The sequence below is a fragment of the Pipistrellus hanaki genome (assembly GCF_964339955.1).
Source record: "Pipistrellus hanaki genome assembly, chromosome: 18".
NCBI classification, from domain to species: Eukaryota; Metazoa; Chordata; class Mammalia; order Chiroptera; family Vespertilionidae; genus Pipistrellus; species Pipistrellus hanaki.
Window position 1 is genome coordinate 34,985,095 of NC_140520.1, and position 23,034 is coordinate 35,008,128.

Here is a 23,034-nt window from a genome sequence, read left to right on the forward strand (position 1 = left end):
TTTGCACCTCATGTGGGGTGGGTTCTTCAGAAGCCATCATCACGATGGAAACGTGGCCTCTTCTGCCAACAGAAGTTACCTTTTCTTGCTTCCCTAAGTGAGAAGGCAGCTTCGTTTCTTCTTTCCCTGCAGAGGAAGTACCTGAAGCACCAGGCCTTTGAAAATGAGGTGAACGGCCGAGCTGAGCAAGTAGAAGGACTCATCAACTTGGGGAACTCTCTGATTGTGCAAAGGGCATGCGAAGGCAATGAGGAGACCATGAAGGTAGGGGTTCTGCCCAGCATGGGTTTTGGGTTATAGAGTCACACGAAGATAATTTTTTTTTTACTTTTTTATTGTTTCCATGTGTAGAGATATGGAATATGTTTTCTGCTTAGTGGCCTTTCCTCTGATTGTAGCATAAGGAAGGAGGAAAACGGTGATGCTGGGACCTGATTGCTCCTACCACACCTAGTACCTGAAACTCCAAGAAAGCTTTAGACTTAATTACTAAGCATCATCATACTCGCTTTACATTATATATCCCGACTGCTAAGAGTCATTGCCATTCAGGCATCAGTCCCTGTAAGCAGTACAGCACCCTTTCTTCAAACTTCTCACACCTTCTGTTCTTTTCCCCAGATTAAGCATACTGGTTTAACACATGATATTCAGCCCAGCTAGTATGACTCAGTGGTTGAGCATCAACCCATGAACCAAGAAGGTCACAGTTCCATTCTTCGTCAGGCACATGACTGGGTTGCAGACTCGATCCTCAGTAGGAGGCAGCAAATTGAAGAATTTCTCTCATCATTGATGTTTCTGTTTCTCTCTCCCTTCCTTTCTATGAAATAAATAAAAACCTATGATATTCAAGTATTGGAAAATTTTGGTTAGTCCCTACCTTCATAGCCTTCCTATATTATCCATTCAAGTTGTTATTGGACCCAGGATTCTAAAGGTCATAATGACCTTCTCAATTTCTCTGGGTTAGGGTCAACTGGAAGAGCTGGAGAAACACTGGGACTACCTGCTTGAGAGAACGATTGACAAAGGGCAGAAGCTCAATGAGGCTAGTCGCCAACAGAGATTCAACACAGGCATCCGGGATTTTGAGTTCTGGCTCTCAGAGGTAATTGCACCTGGAGTGGAGGTGGAGTTGGGGGGGAGGGGTATGGGAGTTTAAGAAATGCTTATTAAATAATCAGATTTATGTGTGAATAACCTCCTTTACTCTTCTTGGGGAAAGTCTGGGGACACGGTTGCCAATCTTGTTCCTTCTAAAGGTGGTTTTAACTGGCAGCTTTCTTGCTTATTCTTCTGTTCCCAGGCAGAGACACTGCTGGCCATGAAAGATCAGGCCAGGGATTTGGCTTCTGCGGGAAACCTGCTCAAGAAGCACCAGCTGTTGGAAACAGAGATGTTGGCCCGGAATGTAAGTAGTGTTGGAATCCACTCCTCTGGGACTTGCAGTCCAAGAATGAAAATGTTTCCCATCATAGGAGGCCATTTGAGAATATTATCTTGCAAAACTAACCTTAATGTTCTCGGCCCCCTAGTCATTATCATTAAGTCATATCCATGGGCTGCAAAGAGAGGTTGCAACAGGTTTTTTTTGTAATTATTATTATTATTTATTTTTTACTGTTGACACTGTTACAAATGTCTCATTTCCCTCTTTCTGTCTCCCTCCACCCAACCCTCGCTCCCCACCCCTAGACCTCTGCCACATTAATGTCAGTGTATGGCCTGGGCATATATGCTACATGGTCTTTGGATAATCTCTTTCAGTCCTCACCACTCCCCTCCCCTCTAAGATCTGTCAGTCTGTTCCATGTACCACTCCCCTCCCCTCTAAGATCTGTCAGTCTGTTCCATGTACCTATGCTTATGGCCCTATTTTGTTTGTCAGTTTATTTTGCGCATTATATTCTCCATTATAAGTGAGACACTATGATATTTGTCATTCTCTGACTACCTTATTTCACTTCACACAATAATCTCCAAGTCCATCCATATATCTGTGTGTGTGTGTGTGTGTGTGTGTGTGTGTGTGTGTGTGTGTGTTGGTTTCAGAGAGGAAGGGAGAAGGAGAGAAAGACAGAAACATCAATGAGAAAGAATCATTGATTGGCTGCCTCCTACATGCCCCTTACTGGGGATCGAGCCTGCTACCCAGCTTAACGCCTGTACTGTGCTAGTCACTGAACACACTTGGGTTTTCTAGGATGCACTGAAGGACCTGAATGAGTTGGCTGCTGAACTGCTCTCCAGCGGGACTTTCAATGCTGACCACATTGTGGAGAAAAGAGACAGTGTCAACAAGCGCTTCCTGGACGTCCAGAACCTAGCAGCCGCACACCATGAGAAACTGAAAGAGACCTATGCTTTGTTCCAGTTCTTCCAGGACCTGGATGATGAGGAGGCCTGGATAGAGTATGTACTGCCAACATACATTGCGTTGGTAATTCAAGAGAGTAGAAAACCCACACAACACGTTTCTATTTGATGCTGAAATGAAATATGTAATGTTTCGCACAGTTGGTTTTACTTCTGATTCATGTCTGCCTTCGCTTAAAGTTAACACTTACTTTCTTTTCCCAAACTCCCTCGCTGTATACATGCGGAGGAGACAAGAAAAGAGCGAGTGGGGAATAGTTCACATGTAGTCTGCGAACAAAGTTAAGAAACCATAGCTCTAGATAGTTCTTAGAATGTGTAATGCTCCTTCGGAATGAGATAGCTGGACATTTACAACTTACCCAGCTGATGAGATCACTGTCTTTCTTTTTTCTGTATCCTCTGTAACTAATTTGGTACTAAACTGGACACTGGGCAGGGAATGTTACACATTACCTACCATGGTTTTATTACTAATTAATTCTACCTTTGTTGCAAAAACATACAATTGGCAAGAATCCTGTGTGTGTGTGTGTGTGTGTGTGTGTGTGTGTGTGTTGGTCTCAGAGAGGAAGGGAGAAGGAGAGAAAGACAGAAACATCAATGATGATGAGAGAGAATCATGGATTGGCTGCCTCCAAGCTGCCCCTTACTGGGGTATGTGGGGTATAATATTGGAAGCAACAAATAAACAAATAAGTATAACAAACAAACAGAACTCATAGATAAATACAATAGCATGTGGTTACGAGGGAAGGGGATGGGAGTGGAAGGGTAAAGGAAGTGAAATATATGATGAGGGAAGAAGATTGACTGGGTGGGGAAGACACAGTGCAATGTACGGATCATTCATCATAGAATTGTACACTTGAAACTTACATAATTTTATTAACCAATGTCACCTCAATAAATTTAATTAAATTTTTAAAATAAGACAAAAAACAAAATTTTTATACTTATTTGGAAAAATAAGATTAGGAATATATTAGCAAATCAAATTATTCGATTTATTTTCTGTTTAACCCACCTCATCACATTTGTCTTCAACACATCTGCTGATTCTTCATAGTAATCAATGAATTAGAGAAAAACATCGTGCACAGAGCAACAAGCAGGGCCTTTTAGAAACGCTTTTAGAAACAGTGAGATAACATAATCTTGTCTTTGTAGTCTTTTACTGTGCTTCATAGTGATATTCAAATATTTTACACTCAGAACCATTTCTGCCATTATTTCTAGAATATCAGCTCTTTATAACTCATTCTAACTAAATGTATTGGTAGATAAAAATGGCAAATGCCATGAAGTCCTATATGTATATATGTTTGTGGGTGGGTGTGTGCATATAATTTTCACTTTTACTGAAAGAGGGACACTAGTTACATTCTTGAGCAAAGAAGGGAAGATGCGCCATGAGATGGGCAGGGACCTAAGGGAAGGCTGGTGCTGCTGCCCAGCTGGTGGAGGCCAGTTGTTATCTTAACTGCACTAGCTAAGTCAGAAATTTTGCTGAAAGCCTTTGGTACTAATTATCTTTGGATTACTGACTCCAGAGCGTTATTAGCACCTCACCCCCAGCCACACACACACTCAGAAAACTGTTACTCTAGGACCGTAGTCGGCAAACTGCGGCTCTCGAGCCACATGCGGCTCTTTGGCTCCTTGAGGGTGGCTCTTCCACAAAAATACCACGGCCTGGGCAAGTCTATTTTGAAGAAGTGGCGTTAGAAGTTTATGTTTAAAAAAATGGGCTCTCAAAAGAAATTTCAATCGTTGTACTGTTGATATTTGGCTTTGTTGACTAATGAGTTTGCCGGCCACTGCTCTAGGATGACCTCAGAAGCCTAAACTGTGTTCTTCCTTTGCAGAGAGAAGTTGGTTCGAGTGCGCTCCCAGGACCAGGGCAGGGATCTGCAGGGGGTTCAGAACTTGCTGAAGAAGCACAGACGCCTGGAGGGGGAGCTGATGGCACATGAGCCTGCCATCCAGGTAGGAACAGTGGAGTCTGAGGCCTGGGAAGGCAGAGATAATCTCATCATAGGCGCTCCCTTTGGGATAACTGGGATGGTTCTGTAAAATGCGAAGGTGACATGCCATGGTCACTTAGTCATGACATTCAGAAGTGTTCTTTCCTCCTCCACATTTGTACCCTGTGACGAGAAGAATCCTGCACAGGGACTCGTGCTCCTCTTTGGAAGGGGCACTTGAACGTGCCAGGGCACAGGTGTTGATAATTAAGACACAGGCTGGGACATTCAGAGAAGCTGTGCTTGAGCCGAGCCGTATGGAAAAAAGACAACTCTGGTTCTGGCTTGACAGCAGGGTCACCCTGTGAGGGTGACTAATCCATACGTCAGGTCACGGAGTGCATGGCCTGGTACACGTGTGACCGCTCAAATACTTGGGTAACATGAACATGGTCTATTACTGCAGCTTTCTTCGTCCTCCCAGGATGTTAAGACCACCCCAAGTGCCATGAAGTTAAGAAATAATCTACCTAGACACTTAGCCTAGGAACTGTGCCTAAATCAGAAGAGGTATATGAGGTGAGGCAACAAGGAGGGTTTTTTGTTGTTGTTTTTTCTCAGAATGTGCTGGGCATGGCGGAGGGGCTGGGAGACAAGGCGGAGGTGGGGCGAGAGGAGATCCAGGAGCGGCTGGCGCAGTTTGTCCAGCACTGGGAGCAGCTCCAGGAGCTGGCCAAGGCGCGGTGAGTGGGGGACGGAGGCCAGCTCTCCGCCTGGGTGGCCAGTATTGGCCCGGTGTTGGGGAGGACACCCACTTGCTGGCTTAGCATTTCTCGCCCGCCACCCATCTCTCTGTCTTCTAAGTCCCTCCTCAGGCGCAGTCTTCCATAAAACATCCCCCCTTCGCCTCAGGCAGGAGTGATGCTGCCTCTGTGCATATGGACCTCTACTCCTGTATGTACTCACAACCATCTTACATCATTGATGCTCTTTGCACAAGGCTATTTGCCACGTCTGTTTATATGTTGCCCCAGTACAGCTAGTAGTGAGAGAAATGTGTTTTTTTTAATATACTTTTATGATTTCTTTACAGAGAGGAAGGGAGAGAGATAGTGAGTTAGAAACATCGATGAGCTGCCTCCTGCACGCCCCCCACTGGGGATGTGCCTGCGATCAAGGTACATGCCCTTGACCTGAATCAAACCAGGGACCCTTCAGTCTGCAGGCCGATGCTCTATCCACTGAGCCAAACTGGTCAGGGCGAGAAAGAAATGCTTTTTTTCTCCCTTGTAGCCATATAGCCATTTAGAATCACATAGTCATGTAGCCAAACAAAATAACTCCCGCTATAATTTCATGTCTGTTAGCATAGGAAGACATTTCTTTCTGGGGAATAAAAGCACTTCAGATGAACGGCTGTGCTTTGACTCACTGCCATTATCCTCCAACTCCAAAGTCTTAGCACTTTTGTTTGGACAAGATTTTCTTTCCCCAACAAACATTCCTGGAGAGCAGATGATCCACAAAACGGAACTTGTGGGTCAAGGGTCTCCCCCTTTTCAGAGGAGATCGCCACAGCTGACTAGTGAACACGTGCTCCATTCTTTTGTGGCCCAGTTCAACGGTGGCTGCCTCGTGGGGTTGTGCTTTTTGGCTCTATTACCATGCTTGCTGGTTTTCTCTTATTCTTACTGGGGCTTACTGGCCTGTCGTAGAGGTCTTCAGTTGGAAGAGTCCCTAGAATACTTGCAGTTTATGGAGAATGCTGAGGAAGAAGAAGCTTGGATCAATGAAAAGGAAGCAATGGTTGCCCGAGGAGATTCTGGAGACACATTGGCTGCTACTCAGGTGAGCAATAGGCTGAACGAATCCATTTTCTTCTCTTTAAGATGAATCTCTTCCTCAATTCTCAGTGTTCACCTTAAAATTAGACTCTCCCTCCTGGTAGGGAAAAACAAATTTAACATCAGCCCTTAATATAGGATGTTCTTTTTTTTTTAATATATATTTTTATTGATTTTTTACAGAGGAAGAGAGAGGGATAGAGAGTTAGAAACATCAATGAGAGAGAATCATCGATCAGCTGCCTCTTGCTCGCCCCCTGCTGGGGACATGCCCGCAACCAAGGTACATGCCCTTGACGGGAATCGAACCCGGGACCTTTCAGTCCGCAGACCGACGCTCTACCACTGAGCCAAACCGGTTTCGGCAAGGATGTTCTTGATATTTAATATTTTCCTGGTAAATGCAATGTTGCTTAGAAATGTTTAAATTTCAATATGGAGAAATCCTTGACCAACACTCTTATTCTAAACTCCAGAAAACTGTAAGGTCACATGGTGAGATAGACTCAATATCACTTATATACCTTTGACCCTTTTTCTGGTAAGTTTGCCCCTTTTTGGCAAGTGAAGAATTTGTGAAGCAGAATGTGGGTGGGGTATGTTGTCCAGATGTGTTGATTCTCACCGACTTAATTATGCAGAGTTTGCTGAAGAAGCATGAAGCCTTGGATAATGACTTTGCTGTCCACGAGGCCCGGGTGCAAGATGTGTGTGCTCAGGGGGAAGACATCTTGAGTAAGGTGAGAAACGCCAGGAATTCCCGGTCAAACTTTCATTTTCAAAAGGGATTGGCCCAAATATAGACTCATGAGCAGTGCTGAAATCAGACATAGAATTTCAATAATCTCTTTTTAACATCTAACAAACATATATTTATTTTTAGTGTCTAGGGATGCACTGTCCAATATGGCAGCTACTAGCCACAGTGGCCAGTTAGAAGTGATGTGCTGGTGATTCCTTAACAACCAGCTACTGCTCCCCAAAACATAAATGCCACAACTGATTATTTTTGGGGAATAAATTTTCCCATGGTGGCCCAATTGAATCCAACTCTTTAAGCTGCCATTTTTCTTGTTGTTGTTGTTATTAGCCAATAGTTATTTAATTTCTGTTTTCTGAAAACCCTTTTTTCAGGCTCTTATAAATACACCTTTCAGATTCTTTAAATTAGTTTTTGACACACTTACTTTTATCCTCTGCACAACATGGCATTTATGCAGTTTTTATAAATGACTTGCTTTGGTCATAGAAAATTTGTAAGAATAGGAAAAACTTTCTTGTAAGCCTCTAGGACACATGTGTCAAACACAAGGCCCGCGGGCCAAATCCAGCCCGCCAGGCCTTGCAATGTGGCCCGCACCGCGCTGTCATCACTGCACTCTGCTGTCAGTTTATGACATTGTCAGTTTATGACTGTTCAGTAAACCATTCGGCCCGCGATTTAGGCTGGATTTTAGATTTTGGCCCCTTCTCTGATTGAGTTCGACACCCCTACTCTAGGAGGAGGACCAGTTGGAAATTTATCTGTAACTTGAGTGTCATTCTTTAGTTTAAGTGCTTGTTTTTACAAAGCCTCACTGGTCTAAGTGCTACACAAAGAACCCTAAACAGAGATGACTTCATACTTCTTAGAATCTAGATGCTTACACCCACTCAGAAGATCACAGTTTCGTGAACAAGCATGAGAAGGTCATCCCAGTGCTGGGGCAGAAATAACCATCGGGACATAAAGAAATCACAGAATAAATTCACTACCCCTAGAGGAAAGTCGTTAAATACTTTTGAAAGAGGGAGGGGAGAGATTTTTCACAATCCCAAAGAATTCAGATTTTTGGCCTCTGCCTCCTTTCACTGTCGGCGTTGCAGGAGGAAAGTCGGCACAAGGAGAAGATTTCCGCCAAGATAGAGGCTTTGAAAGCAAAGACACCGTCTCTGGCCCGGGCGATCGCTTCCTGGAAGCTGCAGTTGGAGGATGACCATGCTTTTCAGGAGTTCAACTGGAAGGCTGACGTGGTGGAGGCCTGGATAGGTTCGACGGGGGAAGGCCAGGGTGCTGGGCTGGAGAAATGCTGATACGTTCTCTCATACTATGGTTCCTGGGGCTTTCTCACGTACCTTGTGAAGAGAGGTGTTCCCTCCATCACCCATTCCTGTCCTTCTGGGACGCATTACAATGACACTCACATGTGCTCACACACACACACACACACATGCTGAAGTATCAGAAAACATCTTTTTGATAATTGGCGATTCCACATGTGATATTCAGAAAGATAGGGCTGTGGCCAAAACTTCTAGGGAATAAATGTGTGTTTGACTTAATTAAAATTTATGTCTAATATGGAAGTTTTGTGTCCTATGAAACACCCGGGCGTTCCCTTGGGGCTAGCTTTGTTTCTGCCACTTTGTCCTGAATAAGCCTATGAAACAATCCATTTGCCCCCAATTTAATGTTTACTCACAGCCTAAGGAATCGCCGACTCGTAGAGTTAGGAGGCTCTCTTGTGAACTGTAGGACATATTCCTGTTCTCTTTATCAAGTCTGATCCGAGGTCGACTGTCTTTCTCAACCTATTCATGATCTTTGCCCTTTAGCTGAGAAGGAAAGAAGCCTGAAGATCAATGGCAATGGTGCAGACCTCACTGCCTTCCTCACGCTCCTGGCAAAGCAGGTGAGAGCAGGGTTGTCTTGGTAATAGATGCCCGTGAGGGCCAAGACCATATCGCACAGACAGAAGCTGAACACAGAGTTATCCACTGCTAGGTTGTGTGGTTTGATTATCTGTAGGACCTGTAATATTGTTCCTTTTATTCTTCCCGATATTGATCATTTGCTAGTTTTTCCTCCCTTTTTGCCTCTCCCTGCCCACTTTCTCTAATTAATTTTGCAACAGATATTTACCATTTTTATTAGAGAATCAGCATTTGGCTTTTTAATTTTTTCTGTTCTATCTTTATATTATATCCCATTCATAACTTTTTATATCTTTACATTTTTACCATTTTCTTTAACTTTCTTCCTGATTACTTGATTTAAAAAATTTTTAGATAGATTTTGAGATTTCAAATATTTAGCTATTGTTTTATAATATGTTAATTTAAGGATATAAATTTCTAAGTAAAGCTTAACTACATCTCAGAAGTTTTATGTTTTTGTTATTCACTTAAATATGTTCTATCTAACTCAATTTCTTATTTGACCCACTAATTATTCTGTTTAATGAATAGTTTTTGTACAATTGAAAGAATGTGTATTTTTTCAGTGGTGTTAATCATGTTGTTTAAATACTTATTACCTATAATAATAAAAGTGTAATGTGCTAATTAGACGGGACAGCCAAACAACCTTCTGGACGTCCTTCTGAATGAAGCCTGGGCTGTGGTGTGGCTGCATGGGCTGAGGCAGCTGCTGTGGCTGCAAGGGCCAAGCCCCTTGCATGGATTTCATGCATTGGGCCTCTAGTTTTTATATATTTTGAGGCTAGGTTAAAAGTTGTGTTGACATTTAGAAAAATTTAATCATCTTGATGAATTGACACTTTTAATTATGAAATGGGCATCTTTCTAATAACATTTCTTAATTTAGAGTCTTTTACACATACTAGAATAATACACCAATTTCTTTTTTGTTTGTTTATAATATATATCTGTTTTCATCTTCTGTTGTTGTTTTTTATGTTTCCATGTCTTTATATTTACTAGGGGCCCGATGCACAAAAGGGGTCTTGGCCACAGCCCCACCCACCACTGCTGCAACCAGGGGCCTCTGCCACCTCTGCCGCAGCCCCCACCCACTGTAGCTTTGTCCAGGAGGAAGGATGTCCAGAAGGACATTCGGTCTAATTAGCATATTACCCTTTTATTATTATAGATTTTATTTTTCTTGTTGATACATTTATAGACTGCAAAATGATTATCACCATAGAATTACACAATACTTTCATTCTGTCATATAATTACCGTTTGTGTTTAATAAGAAAATTTAATATTTACTCTCTTAACAACTTTCAAATATATAAGTATATAATACAATATTATTTGCCAAAATAACCTTGCTGTATATTAGATCCCAGAACTTGTTAAAAGGAAGTTTATACCCATTGTATCCCGCCCCAGCCCCCAGTTCTTGATAACCACTATTTGAGATTCACATATAAATGCATCATACAGTGTTTGTCTTTCTCTGACTTAATTTCACTTAGCACAATGCTCTTAAATTTCATCCAAGTTGTTGCAAATGGCAGGGTATCCTTCTTTATCACGACTAAATAATATTCCATTGTATGTATGTATGTATGTATGTATGTATCTATATATATATATACCTCTCTATCATCTTTTTCTTTTTTTAATCCTCACCTGAGATATGTTTTATTGATTTAAAGAGAGGAAGGGAAAGAGAGAGAAAGAGAGAGAGAGAGAGAGAGAGAGAGAGAGAGAGAGAGAGAGAGAAACATTGATGTGAGAGAAACTTCAATTGGTTGATGGCCCTACATGCTCTGACTAGGAATTGAACCACACAACCTAAGTATGAGCCCTGACCAGGAATTGAACCCAAAACCTTACTAATGTATGGGACAATGCTCCAACCACCTGTGCCACCTAGCCTGGGCTACATTGCATCTTCTTTGCCTGCTTATCTGTTGCTGAACACTTAGGTTGTTTCTGTACCTCAGCTATTGTGAATAATGCTGCAGTGAACATAGAAATGCAGAGTGCCTTTATATTTTCTAAAATTTTATAGATATTATATAATGAGTATGGCTTTGCCAAACTAATTTGGTCATTTTGTTGGAATAGTGAGATCATTTACATTTAAACTAATTCATTGGTAAGTTTTTATTTAAACTGTAATCTAACATCTCCCATTCCCCATCCAACCCTTACTTTTTAGCTAGGGATTAAATTGCTTCAAAGCAATCTTTTAGTTTTATCTATCTATCTATCTATCTATCTATCTATCTATCTATCTGTCTATCACTTATTTATCTGAGGACTAGTCCCTTTTCAGTTTGCTTTTACACCTGGGACCTTGCAGGGGTTTCAACTAATCTCTTCCGCTGGGGCTGCTCATGCTAACTGTGTCCTGAAACCAGCACTCTGTGATTTCAGAGAACTGTCTGTGGCATTTAGATCCACGGCTGCTGTTTTCCGCTTGGCTTCTAGGACTTGTGTCCTACACAGTTTAGGGCTCTGTAAAGGTCCTGAGGAAAGGACAGTGGGAACAGTGAACTTGCTTTTCTGCAGTTCCCCCTTCATGGGCCCTCACACTCTGGCTGCCCCAGTTCCCAGAACTCCAGTTTTTGTCTTTTTAGCCCCATTTGAAGCTCTCATCAGCTGCTTTCCCCTCTTCCCCTGTTCAGTGTGTACTTCAAAAGCAAAAGTAACAGAGACTATTACTCTTACTCTACTACCAATCCCTCCTCTCCAGGATTTTAATTCTTGAATTTCAAACAGCGGTTAAAGCTGTCCTCAGAGAGATAATTGGTCCAATACAAGCTACTCAATTAAAGCTGAAAGTGGAACATCCCTAACTTTGTGATTCTCCCAATACCTCCCAAAAATATCATTTGTGTAATATAGCATCTGTAGGTCTTCTTAAAATTCCCATTCTTCCAAGATCTCCAGTAGTGCACTGCTGGTAACTAGAATGCAAAATCTAAGAAGTGATTCAAAAGATCTCATTTCAAAACATACACCGGAATGTAGCCACAATCCCAATCCCAAATGTTTACTTGAGTCTCTAAGTCATATTTCCTTTTCCTTGGCCATCATTCTAACTCTGTTCTAGTCCTTATCTTGTTCATAATAAAAACATGGTGGACCCCGGGTGTAAATGACCCCTCGGAATCGGCATTCGTTCTCTGCTCACTGCTTCCCTCCGGTTTCCCAGGACACACTGGATGCCAGTGTGCAGAGCTTTCAGCAGGAGAGGCTGGGCCAGATAACGGACCTGAAGGACCAGCTGGTGGCCGCTCAGCACAGCCAGTCCAGAGCCATCGAGGAGCGCCACGCGGCCCTGCTGAGGCGCTGGGAGCAGCTGCTAGAAGCCTGCGCGGCCCACAGGCAGAAGCTGCTGGAGAAGCAGCTGCCCCTGCAGAAGGTAAAGGCTGAAAAATGCGGAGGCATGATCAGACCCGGATTCTATATTAGCCACGGAATCTGGAAACAAATAGTGGAAACCCTGTTTGGATATATTTGAGTGCGTACTTTGGAAAGGACCAGAAAGACGTTCTTATTGAGCAAAAAAGACTTTAGATTGCTAGGGAGGTTTTTTTTAGACTTTTATCAGTTACCCAGCTGACCTGAGATGAAAGCTTGGCACAGGAAATAGAAGCGGTAGGTGGCACAGCAGGGTGAGCGATCTTACTGTATAACAGACCTACAACTGCTTTTCTCCAGCTCAAATGAAATAGCTAAACAAGTAAAGATTGCGTTTTTCCATGTCACTTATCATCTCTGAACCTTGATTTTTCCACTTATGAAATAGGATAATATTACCACCATCTCTGGCTGGTCTCTGTTATTACTATTAAAAAGGATAATGGATCTGAAAATTTCAGTATAAACCACTAAGCTCTATATGGATATGTGATTAAAATGTCCTTTCTAATTGGTTGCTAATGTATTAGATGTTGATAATAAAAAATCAATAATGAAAGGAAGTTGGATGATCAGTAAATGACTGACCACTCCTACCCCATAAGTATTATACCATATAAGGTAGGGAGTTCAGGAAATTGAAAAACAAACATACAAATAAAAATCAGTCAGTTTTAAAAAAAAAACAGACTGGACCCTTAGTTAATTTTTACTCTATTGAAAGACATGAGACCTAATTTTAATGAAAAAATAAATCAATTAATGGAATATATCTATATCTTATCTCTATATATAGAGAGAGATAAGATATTTATATATGGAGAGAGATATGAAAGATATTTCACAATCTGATTCCATTATTTTACTTTCTGATTATAAAATATTTTTAAAATATTCAGTTGATCCATACTACTTTGAAAATAATAAGAAGTACTTTATAGATTTTTATATTCTTCATATGAGTTTTCTCTGTGTTGGTCTATTTTAACATATAGATTGCAGAAATCAGTACCGGAAAGATATAATAGTGCTCAATCTCTTTAATGCCTATGTTTTGGGATGAAAACGAATTTGCATAACAAATTTCCATGGAAGAACTGTCTGCTGACCTCAAATCTATGATGATTTTAAATTTAAAATATGTTTGATGACATGCTGTTTGGAACAATCCATGTTCCATGCTCTCATTAGGAAGTTCAATCATTCAGAACATACAGATAACTCCGGAGAGTATTATAGGAATAGGGATAAAGGCTAGAGTCCAGGAAAGGGATTTAAACAGGAACTGCAAGCATGAGATGAGCCCTGAACAAGTTTTAGAAGGATGATAGGAAAAGAACTCAGTCTTCAAAGAGACTTTAGAGAAGTATCGTCTATAGGCGATCAGAAGAAAGAGGAAGTGGATAAAGGATAGGATATATTTGCCTATCCATGAATGATTCATTCATTTAATCATTCATTTAACATTTAGTTTTGCATGTCTACTATGTGCCAAATAGAATTGAAACAGATTTCAGGATAAGAAATCATAAAATCTTCTCATTGAAAACAACCTTTGTCACTCTTGGAATCTTAGAGCTAAAAATGTCTCTAGAAATCATTGAACTTGCTCATTTGCAGACGGTAGAAAACTTGACCAATTTCACAATGAGATGCCAGGATCAGGACTTGTATTTCTAACTCACCTGTCTATCTATCCAATTGTGTGGTTCCCGTTGGCTTCAATTCTGATCGTTTAAAGTGTTTGCCCTGAAAATATTGAAGACAATTACTTTTTTATTTTTTATTTGAAGTCTTCTTTTCTCTCCTCCTTTTCTCTTCTCTTTCTATTGGGAAAGATGAGTGTCTTTTCTCTCTCTCTCTCTCTCTGTAGGCTGAGGAGCTATTCATGGAATTTGCCCACAAGGCTTCAGCTTTCAACCACTGGTGTGAGAACGCTGAGGAGGACCTGTCAGAAAGTGTGCACTGCGTCTCCCTGAATGAGATCCGCCAGCTCCAGAAGAACCACGAGGCTTTCCTGGCCTCCTTGGCCAAGGCCCAGGAAGATCTGAACCATCTGCGAGAGCTAGACCAGCAGATTAAGTCCTTAAATGTGCCCTCTAGCCCATACACCTGGTTGACCATGGAGGTGCTAGAAAGGATGTGGAACCACCTACCTGACATCATCAAGGTAGACTGAGGCACAGCAGGGACTTCCTTTGGCTATAGTGATCATCACAAGTATCCAAGTTGGGGGACTTTTGAGAAAGAAAGGAACATGTTTAGTTGGGAAAGCAGTCTTACATTGGATAGTCTAAGACACATGTGTCAAACACAAGGCCCGCGGGCCAAATCCAGCCCGCCAGGCCTTGCAATGTGGCCCGCACCGCGCTGTCATCACTGCACTCCGCTGTCAGTTTATGACATTGTCAGTTTATGACTGTTCAGTAAACCATTCGGCCCGCGATTTAGGCTGGATTTTAGATTTTGGCCCCTTCTCTGATTGAGTTTGACACCCCTAGCTCTAAGAGATACTTGAAAATATGTTCACAATAAGCAGAGCCCAGTGACTTAGTTTGGACAGCTTTAAGCTCCAGGGTGTTGAGCCGTGATGTAAGGCGGCAAACACAAGCTCTAGGACATGACTCTGAAGATGAGTTATAGAAAGTTCACAAAGCTTGCAGATATCTTTAAAGTCTCTATATGCCTTCATCCAACGCATTCTCTATTTTATACAGACCTCCAAAAGTGCCCTTTAAATGTGTTGGCATTTAACTTTTGTCTGTCTATCATGATGTTCATTATAGAAGCTATGGAAAATATTTAAAAGTTTAACAAAGAAAAATTTTACCATAAAATCGCCAATTTTAGATGGCAACTCTTATAACTACCTTTCCCTTTAAGGCTGTTTTTATGTTCATTTAAATGAAATTTCACCTGGAAAAAAATAAGCAGAAAGATTTGCCTATTATTTTTACTGAGTTTTGCCTTTGAAACATCTGTAAATACTTATGGGAAGTGACATGAGTTTTCCTCATCTTTCCGAGATGAGAAGAGGTAGGCCGGAAGCAGTATGAGCACATAGGCACATGCCTCCGGAATATAAATTTGGGAGAGTTGAGGTATGTCTGAGCTTGGGAACCAATTATTTTACTGCAAAGAAAGGTTTTCAATGTGCAATTCGCTGTCTGTGATTTGGATTTCTAGGAACGGGAGCAAGAGCTGCAAAAGGAAGAGGAAAGACAGGTCAAGAACTTTGAGATGTGCCAGGAGTTTGAACAGAATGCCAGTGCCTTCCTTCAGTGGATCCTAGAAACCAGGTGCTATGTTACCTCGAAAGTTATGGTCCTTATGCCACACACTCCATTTCCCATAAGGATAAAGTTCATAAAGGAGCGGAGTGGGAGGGACTCCTACAGCATTTATGCTGCCCTAAATTACCACGTGCTTTCTATTGGTAATTGGTTACTTTCTGAATCAATCCTTACAAAACCGAAAAATGAGAAGTTCAGCCTTCTACTCATTGTGAACCCTTCAATATTCTCTTCTTGATACTCTCAATTTTTTTTCTGTTGCCTATCATTACAGTTCAAAAATAATAACAGTTCTTTTTTATTTGAAATTTTTAATGTTGACATTATCTTTGCACTTTACAAAGTACTTCTCTGTCCATTAACTCACTAAACTTTTAGAGTGCCCTGGAAAAGTATACAGAGAAGACCTTGTTACCTCTGAGGGAAAGAAGTTTAGTAGATGCATTGATGGGCTCACGGCCACCGGTGTATTTACTGACATAGCAGGAGTAGAGCACATTGTAAACATCTCGTATGAAGCTCATCTGTGGCCTGAGTAAAGCAGTGATGGGAGTCAAGTGAGACAGTATATGCTAAGTGCTTTGATGGAATCCAAAGTGTTCTGTATGTGAAAATAACATTTGTCGCATCTTCTGGGCAAATGACCTTGAAAAGGAGGAGGTGTAATACACATTAGGCCGAAGCCGGTTTGGCTCAGTGGTAGAGCGTCGGTCTGCGGACTGGAGGGTCCCAGGTTTGATTCCGGTTAAGGGCATGTGCATTGGTTGCGGGCACATCCTCAGCTGGTCGATGTTTTTCTCTCATCGATGTTTCTAGCTATCTCTCTCCCTTCCTCTCTGTAAAAAATCAATTAAAAAAAAAAGAAGGTGTAATACATATTAGAATAAATGCTCTAAGTTGGTAGACTGTATTCAGTAACTGGGTCAGATTTGTGGAATTTTGAGAGTTAAAGAATTGGTTTAGACCAGTGGTCGGCAAACTCATTAGTCAACAGAGCAGCAAACCGTGGCTCCCGAGCTGCAGGTTGCCAACCACTGGTTTAGACAATCTACACACCACTGGCAAGGATAAATCACACAATTAACAAAGGAAAATCAGTCTCCTTGCAAAAAAAAGCAAAAAAAAAAAAAAAAAAACACCCGAGAGAAGGCATAAGCAATATAGCTCTTCCTTTGGTTTTGGTCCCTCCTCGTCTGGCATCATGTGCCCCACACTGAGCATATCACATGATCACCTGTGCTTGCTCTACTACAGCAAGTAGCTGCATGGAAGGCTGTTAGCTTCTCAGTGTGAAAGAGACTTTGGAAACAGTGGATGGAACATGTTCATATGTTTTTGGCTACAAAAGAACTTAGAATGTTTCATAAGTCTGAAGTAAAAAAGATGTTAAAGTAACCCATATTAACCTATGATTTCCCTTTCTTTCTTCTGATTCCTGTTCCGGACCTCCATGTCCAGGGCTTATTTTCTGGATGGGTCAGTATTTTATGTTACCATGTTTGTTTTGTTCTAGCATTCGGGAATGATTAAACAAGGAGACCTTAGTACTGGGGCATCTCATCTCATCTCAATCTGATGATGCCCAAATGAAAATGTGGGGTGAGAAAGAGAAGCATAGTATATATTATTCTGGCTCAATTCCCCGTTAGGTGGAGTCTTGCTTATATTAAATTAAGAGTGTGTTTGAGAATAAGAACGAGGCGAAAGACCTGGAACCCCTCTCGGAGGCAGAGAAGAACTAGAAGGGGCCTAAGTTCCTTCTCATATGTCTGGCAAGGTTGCCAATAAGCAGAGGGGTTGGTTTCATGAAAATTTGGTGTTGGGTACATTTATTTTCGGGAGGCCAAGTAACTTGGAAGAAGTAGCAGTAGAGAAATGTAGGAGCTCTGAGTTTGTCTGTCTTTGTGAAATATGGACCTCTGATATTAAAAGTAATTTTTTTATCTGATTCTTAACTAGGTCTTTGCTCAAAGAAACAGGAACTCTGGAATCCCAATTGGAAGCAAATAAAGTAAGTAATGTTTATTCATCAGGTCAAGATATTGCCAGCATTACAAGGAGTGCAAGAAAAACTACTTAAAGGAAACTCTTAAATAAACAGTTTTATGCAAATTCCCTGGCCTGAAAGTTAAGAGTCTAAGGCTCTGGTGCCAACTTTGCCAAAATGTTATTCTAACCATTGGCCACCACTTTGTGGACATCAGTTTGCTGCACTCTCTAAACTGCAATTTCTGTATCTATGTAATAATGTTAATGATATTTCTATTGTAGAGTTACTGTCATTGACTAAGAGGAAAAGTGCAGGCTGCTAGCTTACAACTAGAAACACTGACAATTTTTAAATTTTATAATGACAGTTATTTGATAATGCAGTTGAATCTAGATGAACTCTTAAAAATTGAGTGAAGCTATGGGCTGCAGCTGTGTTTCTTACCCTTATTTTCATTATTGACCCCTCTAGGAGAAAATGTTAACTAGCTACATTTTATTTCTTCCTAATGAGAGAAGTTAAATACTAAAGAATAAGTATTGTCAGATAGGGAGTTCTCGTCAAGAAGGTGAGTACATAATTGGTGTGCTGACCGCCTGCCATGACCACATCAAAATTACAATTAAATTATAGCATGATCAACCTGCAGAACATAATACTAGCTGAACATAAGAGGTATTACTAAGGGTACAAAGAAGAAGCCACCATCCAGACTGATAAGAAGAGGGGAAGAATTAAAGCAGGCTGGATCTACACCCATGTGTGCCAGTTGAAAATCTGGCAGGATATCTCAGCTTCAGAAGTCTCCACTGAGGAACAAAGGGAATCCCAGCATCTACCATGCTCATGGGTTGGAAGAAAGACCATCATTAAAATGTCCACACTACCCAAAGCAATCTACAGATTCAATGCAATTCCTATCAAGATACCAATAGTTTTTCTGAGTAGTTTATTTACCATGGAGGACAGGAATATCCCTGAAAAGAATTGAATGGAAGCAGTTAGAGGAAACCCCAACCCACCCATTTCTGATCTTCCTTCCCCTCCCAAGGTTTGGAGTGGTGCCCCGGGTAAATCTCTGTCTTCTCCTTTTTCAGAGGAAGCAGAAGGAGATCCAGCTGATGAAGCGCCAGCTGACCAAGATTGAGGATCTGGGAGACAACCTCGAAGAGGCTCTGGTTCTGGACATCAAATACAGCACCATTGGGCTGGCACAGCAGTGGGACCAGCTTCATCAGCTTGGGATGCGAATGCAACACAACCTGGAACAACAGATCCAAGCCAAGTACTGGGAACCTAAGGGCAGGGCTAGGGAAGGGTGTGGATGATACTAGTTTTAGGTAGATAACTCCAACGCTAGACTTTGGGGTACTGGTTAAAAGTACTCCTAAAGAACTAGTACACTCACTGTATTCAGAAACAAAATTCTCTTTACTGCCCCACCAAATGATGGTTTCTCTTTATGCTCTTATGCAATTGGAAACAGTGCTCTCATTGTCCTGAAAATACTCATACGGCAATTCTCAAATTCCTTCACCATCTTATGTAATCTCTTCAGAGAGCATTCCTTTTTATAAATTTTTCCCTAAAATGTCTAAAGTGCAAGAAATAGTCAAGATATGGAGCAGAAAAGCAGAATTCATTTTTTTCCCCTAAACAAATTAATTGTCTTAAAGAAGCTTTAGGTCTCCATAGCTTTTTTGGGCAGTATTATTATCTCAATCAGAGATTTCTGTAAGGCGTTTGATAATAAACATTTTGAACTCTGTGAGCCAGGCCCTAGCTGGATAGCTTATTTGGTTAGAGCCCTGTCCCAGAACAATAAGTTTATGGGTTTGATCTCCAGCCAGGACACTTACAAGTATCAACCAATGAATGCACAAATAAGTATCTCTCGCTCTCTCTCAAATCAATTTTAAAAATTAAATTTTGTGAGTCATACAGTCTCAGTTGTAACTACTCAACTCTGCTGTTGTGAAAAGAAACCAGCTATTGATAATCCATAAATGGATGAGCATGAAATTAATACAATAAAATATTATTTATGGACATTTAAATTTAAATTTTATGTATGCTTAATAAAGCATTCTTCTTTTTTGTTATTTCAACCATGTAAAAATATCAAAACTGTGAATAATGCTACAATGAACACAGTTTCACACAATGCAATACACAGATGATGTGTCATAGAATTGTACACTTGAAACTTATTAACCAATTTCAATTTAAAAATATAAAAAACATTCTTAATTCATTGACTGTACAAAAGCAAGTGACAGACTAGATTTGGCCCTAAAGTAGATGACTCAGATAGTGAAATAGTCACTAGAATTTCTATTTCATGTGACTTAGCTTCTGCTTTTCTCTGTTTTGTTTCATGAGGTAATTAAAGTTTTTTTTTCCTTTCAGAGATACTATAGGTGTGAGTGAGGAGACACTGAAGGAATTTAGCACAACCTATAAGTGAGTATCCTATATAATAAAAGGCTAATATGCTAAGTGTCCAGTTGTTCAGTTGGCCATTCAACCAATCAAAGTATAACATGCTAATGATATGCTAAGGCCTCTCAAGTGTTTGCTATGACATGCACTGACCACCAGGAGGTAGATGCTCTGACCAGTAAGTTGCTCCCCCACTGGCCAACCTCCCCCATCCCTCCCTGGCCCCAATCCCTGATTGTGTACTGGTGGGGTCTCTTGGCTTGGCCTGTGCCCTCTTTCAATCCAGGTTGATCCCTTCTTCCCTTCCCCACCCCACCCCCAGTGCACAATTTTCATGGACTAGGCCTCTAGTAACTTTATAATTGCTTTATTCTTTGTTTTTCAGACCATTCAAAATAAATCTCAAATTTTTTCCCTTCAAGGTGGCTTATTAGGATTTTAAATGAAGATCTAGATATGTTATTTAGCTTTAAGTTATAGCTTGTAATATGTCTCTGAAATTCCTAGATTTTAGAAATATCTTTTTTATGTTCAACATTTTATCCTTTTTTTGTCCAACCATTAGGTTTAAAAAAAAAAAGTATAGAAACACAGGCAAGCTGTCCACGCATTTCTTTGATAAGATTGGCCAGCTATGCTGCTTGGCCAGTGTGGCTCAATGGTTGAGCATCATAACCTATGAACCAGGAGGTCACAGTTTGATTCCTTGTCAGGACACATGCCCAGGTTGTAGGCTTGATCCCCTTGGCAGGCAGGAGGCAGCCAATCAATGATTCTCTCTCATCCTTGATGTTCCTATCTCTCTCTCTCTTTTCTTCTACCTTCCTCTGAAATAAATAAAAATATATATTTTTAAAAAGATTATGCCATGTTAATAAAACCCCAGCTGATGCAACAAAATTGTTCTTTTCCATTGTTAATATGCTTCTCTACTGAACTTGATAAAATGTTTTTATTCTATAGACACTTTGATGAGAACTTGACAGGACGTTTGAGTCACAAAGATTTCCGGTCCTGCCTGAGAGGACTCAATTACTACTTGCCCATGGTGGAAGAGGGGGAACCTGAGCCCAAGTTCGAGAAGTTCCTGGATGCCGTCGATCCAGGGAGGTAGGAGGAAGACCAAGGCCAGGATACACCACAGAATGAGGCTTTGTAAGATAAGCACAAAGAGTAAAGTGATCCATAGGGATTAACTCGCCTTGAGCATAGGAATGTGTGGGCCACAATAAATAAACAGTGTTTGGTGCCCTTCTAGGATTAGCTCAGAAGTTCATGGCACTAACTGCAACTCAGGCTCCACTCCTGCAGTTTGATGAATCCCTGCTTTATGTTTGGCATGAATTTCAGTTAGTTCTGAGCATGGAACTTGACAAGAAGAGTCCCTTCCAGTGTATAGTGTCTTAGGAGAGGATCACTAACATGTGGGAGGGGGGTTGTTGTATGCTTGTGAGGGTGACATAGAATCATAGAGGTACCACACTATTGTTAGGGACTAATTCTTTAATACCAAAACCAAAGAAGACCAGAAAGAGAGGTCCTCAAATCAATGTGAAGAGCTTGAGGTACTGGATGGGTCCTGGGGCTGATGGGAAATTCTGAAAGTCAATATAGTGTGTCAGGCCCATATAGAAACGGAGGCTGGAACTTGGGAAATGGTTGTAAGGGGATGAGAACAAGGGTCAAATAGGTCATAGTCTTAGAGACCTGAGTTGGAAAGGCACTTGGAAAATCCAGTTTCCCTCTGTCTCTGTGACACCAAATGGGACTGTTTCTTCTCTGTGTTGAGAAGGCGCAGTTCTTGATCCATTTATCCAACAGGAGGGGCTATGTCTCACTGGAAGAGTATACCTCATTCCTGATTGACAAAGAATCAGAGAACATCAAGACCAGCGATGAAATAGAGAATGCTTTCCAAGCCTTGGCAGAGGGCAAGAACTATATTACCAAAGAGGAGATGAAGCAGGTATGGTTTTAATTGCACCTACCCTCATTGTACTCTCATAACAACCTAGATTTTGCTCATCTCAGGCCTTCTTGCCTATTATCCCCCGCCTCTATGTTTTTCTGTGGATATCATCTGCTTTGATCACCATTTCATGTTGTGATCAAAATGCAGAGTCAACCTCTAATGACGATCAGGGTCAATCCCAAACCTGAAACTTGTTTTCAAGAATGCTTTTTATCCCATTTATTTAATAAGCCAAATTTAGAGGACGGGATAAGAAGCATAGTCAAAGTGACATGGAACTCTTCAAGTACCCGTTGACTTGAAGAGATCGTTGGTTTTATTCATTAGAAAATATGAATTACTGTGAAAGATATGAGATGTGAACAGTGCTGGCTTTTCCTTCTAAAGTTCCTCCACTCCCTGAGTGTAGAGAACATTGGCATCCCAAGGAGCCAGCTATTTTGAATTCTTATGACTGCATCTTTTTCCTATGTTTCAGGCTCTAACACCGGAACAAGTGTCCTTCTGTGCCTCACATATGCAGCAATACGTGGACCCCCGGGGCCGAAGCCACCCTGCTGGCTATGACTACGTTGGCTTCACCAATTCCTTCTTTGGCAACTCTTAAGCGACTCTTACTAGATCATATAAAATCTTGGTTGTGGAGTTATTGGGGAATGAAAGAGGCGAATACAGAGGGAAGATAGTAGTGTGTGTATGTGTGTGTGTGTGTGTGTGTGTGTGTGTGTGTGTTACATTCATTGCGGACCCGAAAGAGAAACAACCTTGGGAGATATAAGGCGTTAGTAGAGTTGGAGAAGAGGAGACCAGGAGCTTATTTTGCATGAAACTAATTAAACCAACTGATGAGCGCCAAGTTCTCTCTTTTCTAAAAGAAAATAAATTAAATGTATTAGGGGGACATTGGTTAATAAAATCATATAAATTTCAAGTATACAATTCTATGAGACATCATTTGTAGATTGCATTGTAAGCCCATCACCCAAAGTAAAACCTTGCATCACCAAACATGGACCCCTTTTACCTTTTACAAATTCCTTCCCAC

At 41.1% G+C, this 23,034-nt stretch overlaps 1 protein-coding gene across 1 annotated transcript in view; it reads left to right on the plus strand.

Annotated features, from left to right (window-relative positions):
* The window catches only part of SPTA1 (spectrin alpha, erythrocytic 1), a 69,178-nt gene extending 46,250 nt beyond the window's left edge, over positions 1-22,928 (plus strand). Inside the window, exons 33-52 of the mRNA XM_084865792.1 lie at positions 133-264; positions 974-1,111; positions 1,310-1,414; positions 2,207-2,415; positions 4,248-4,368; positions 4,968-5,089; positions 6,062-6,194; positions 6,832-6,930; positions 8,057-8,219; positions 8,786-8,862; positions 12,084-12,293; positions 14,166-14,462; positions 15,479-15,591; positions 17,044-17,061; positions 17,545-17,596; positions 18,673-18,860; positions 19,985-20,038; positions 20,981-21,127; positions 21,839-21,983; positions 22,468-22,928. Coding sequence (XP_084721918.1) covers positions 133-264; positions 974-1,111; positions 1,310-1,414; positions 2,207-2,415; positions 4,248-4,368; positions 4,968-5,089; positions 6,062-6,194; positions 6,832-6,930; positions 8,057-8,219; positions 8,786-8,862; positions 12,084-12,293; positions 14,166-14,462; positions 15,479-15,591; positions 17,044-17,061; positions 17,545-17,596; positions 18,673-18,860; positions 19,985-20,038; positions 20,981-21,127; positions 21,839-21,983; positions 22,468-22,596 — 2,652 coding nt within the window. The 3' untranslated portion in view covers positions 22,597-22,928. The remainder of the gene's footprint in view (positions 1-132; positions 265-973; positions 1,112-1,309; positions 1,415-2,206; positions 2,416-4,247; positions 4,369-4,967; positions 5,090-6,061; positions 6,195-6,831; positions 6,931-8,056; positions 8,220-8,785; positions 8,863-12,083; positions 12,294-14,165; positions 14,463-15,478; positions 15,592-17,043; positions 17,062-17,544; positions 17,597-18,672; positions 18,861-19,984; positions 20,039-20,980; positions 21,128-21,838; positions 21,984-22,467) is intronic.
* The last annotated feature ends 106 nt before the right edge of the window (positions 22,929-23,034 follow it).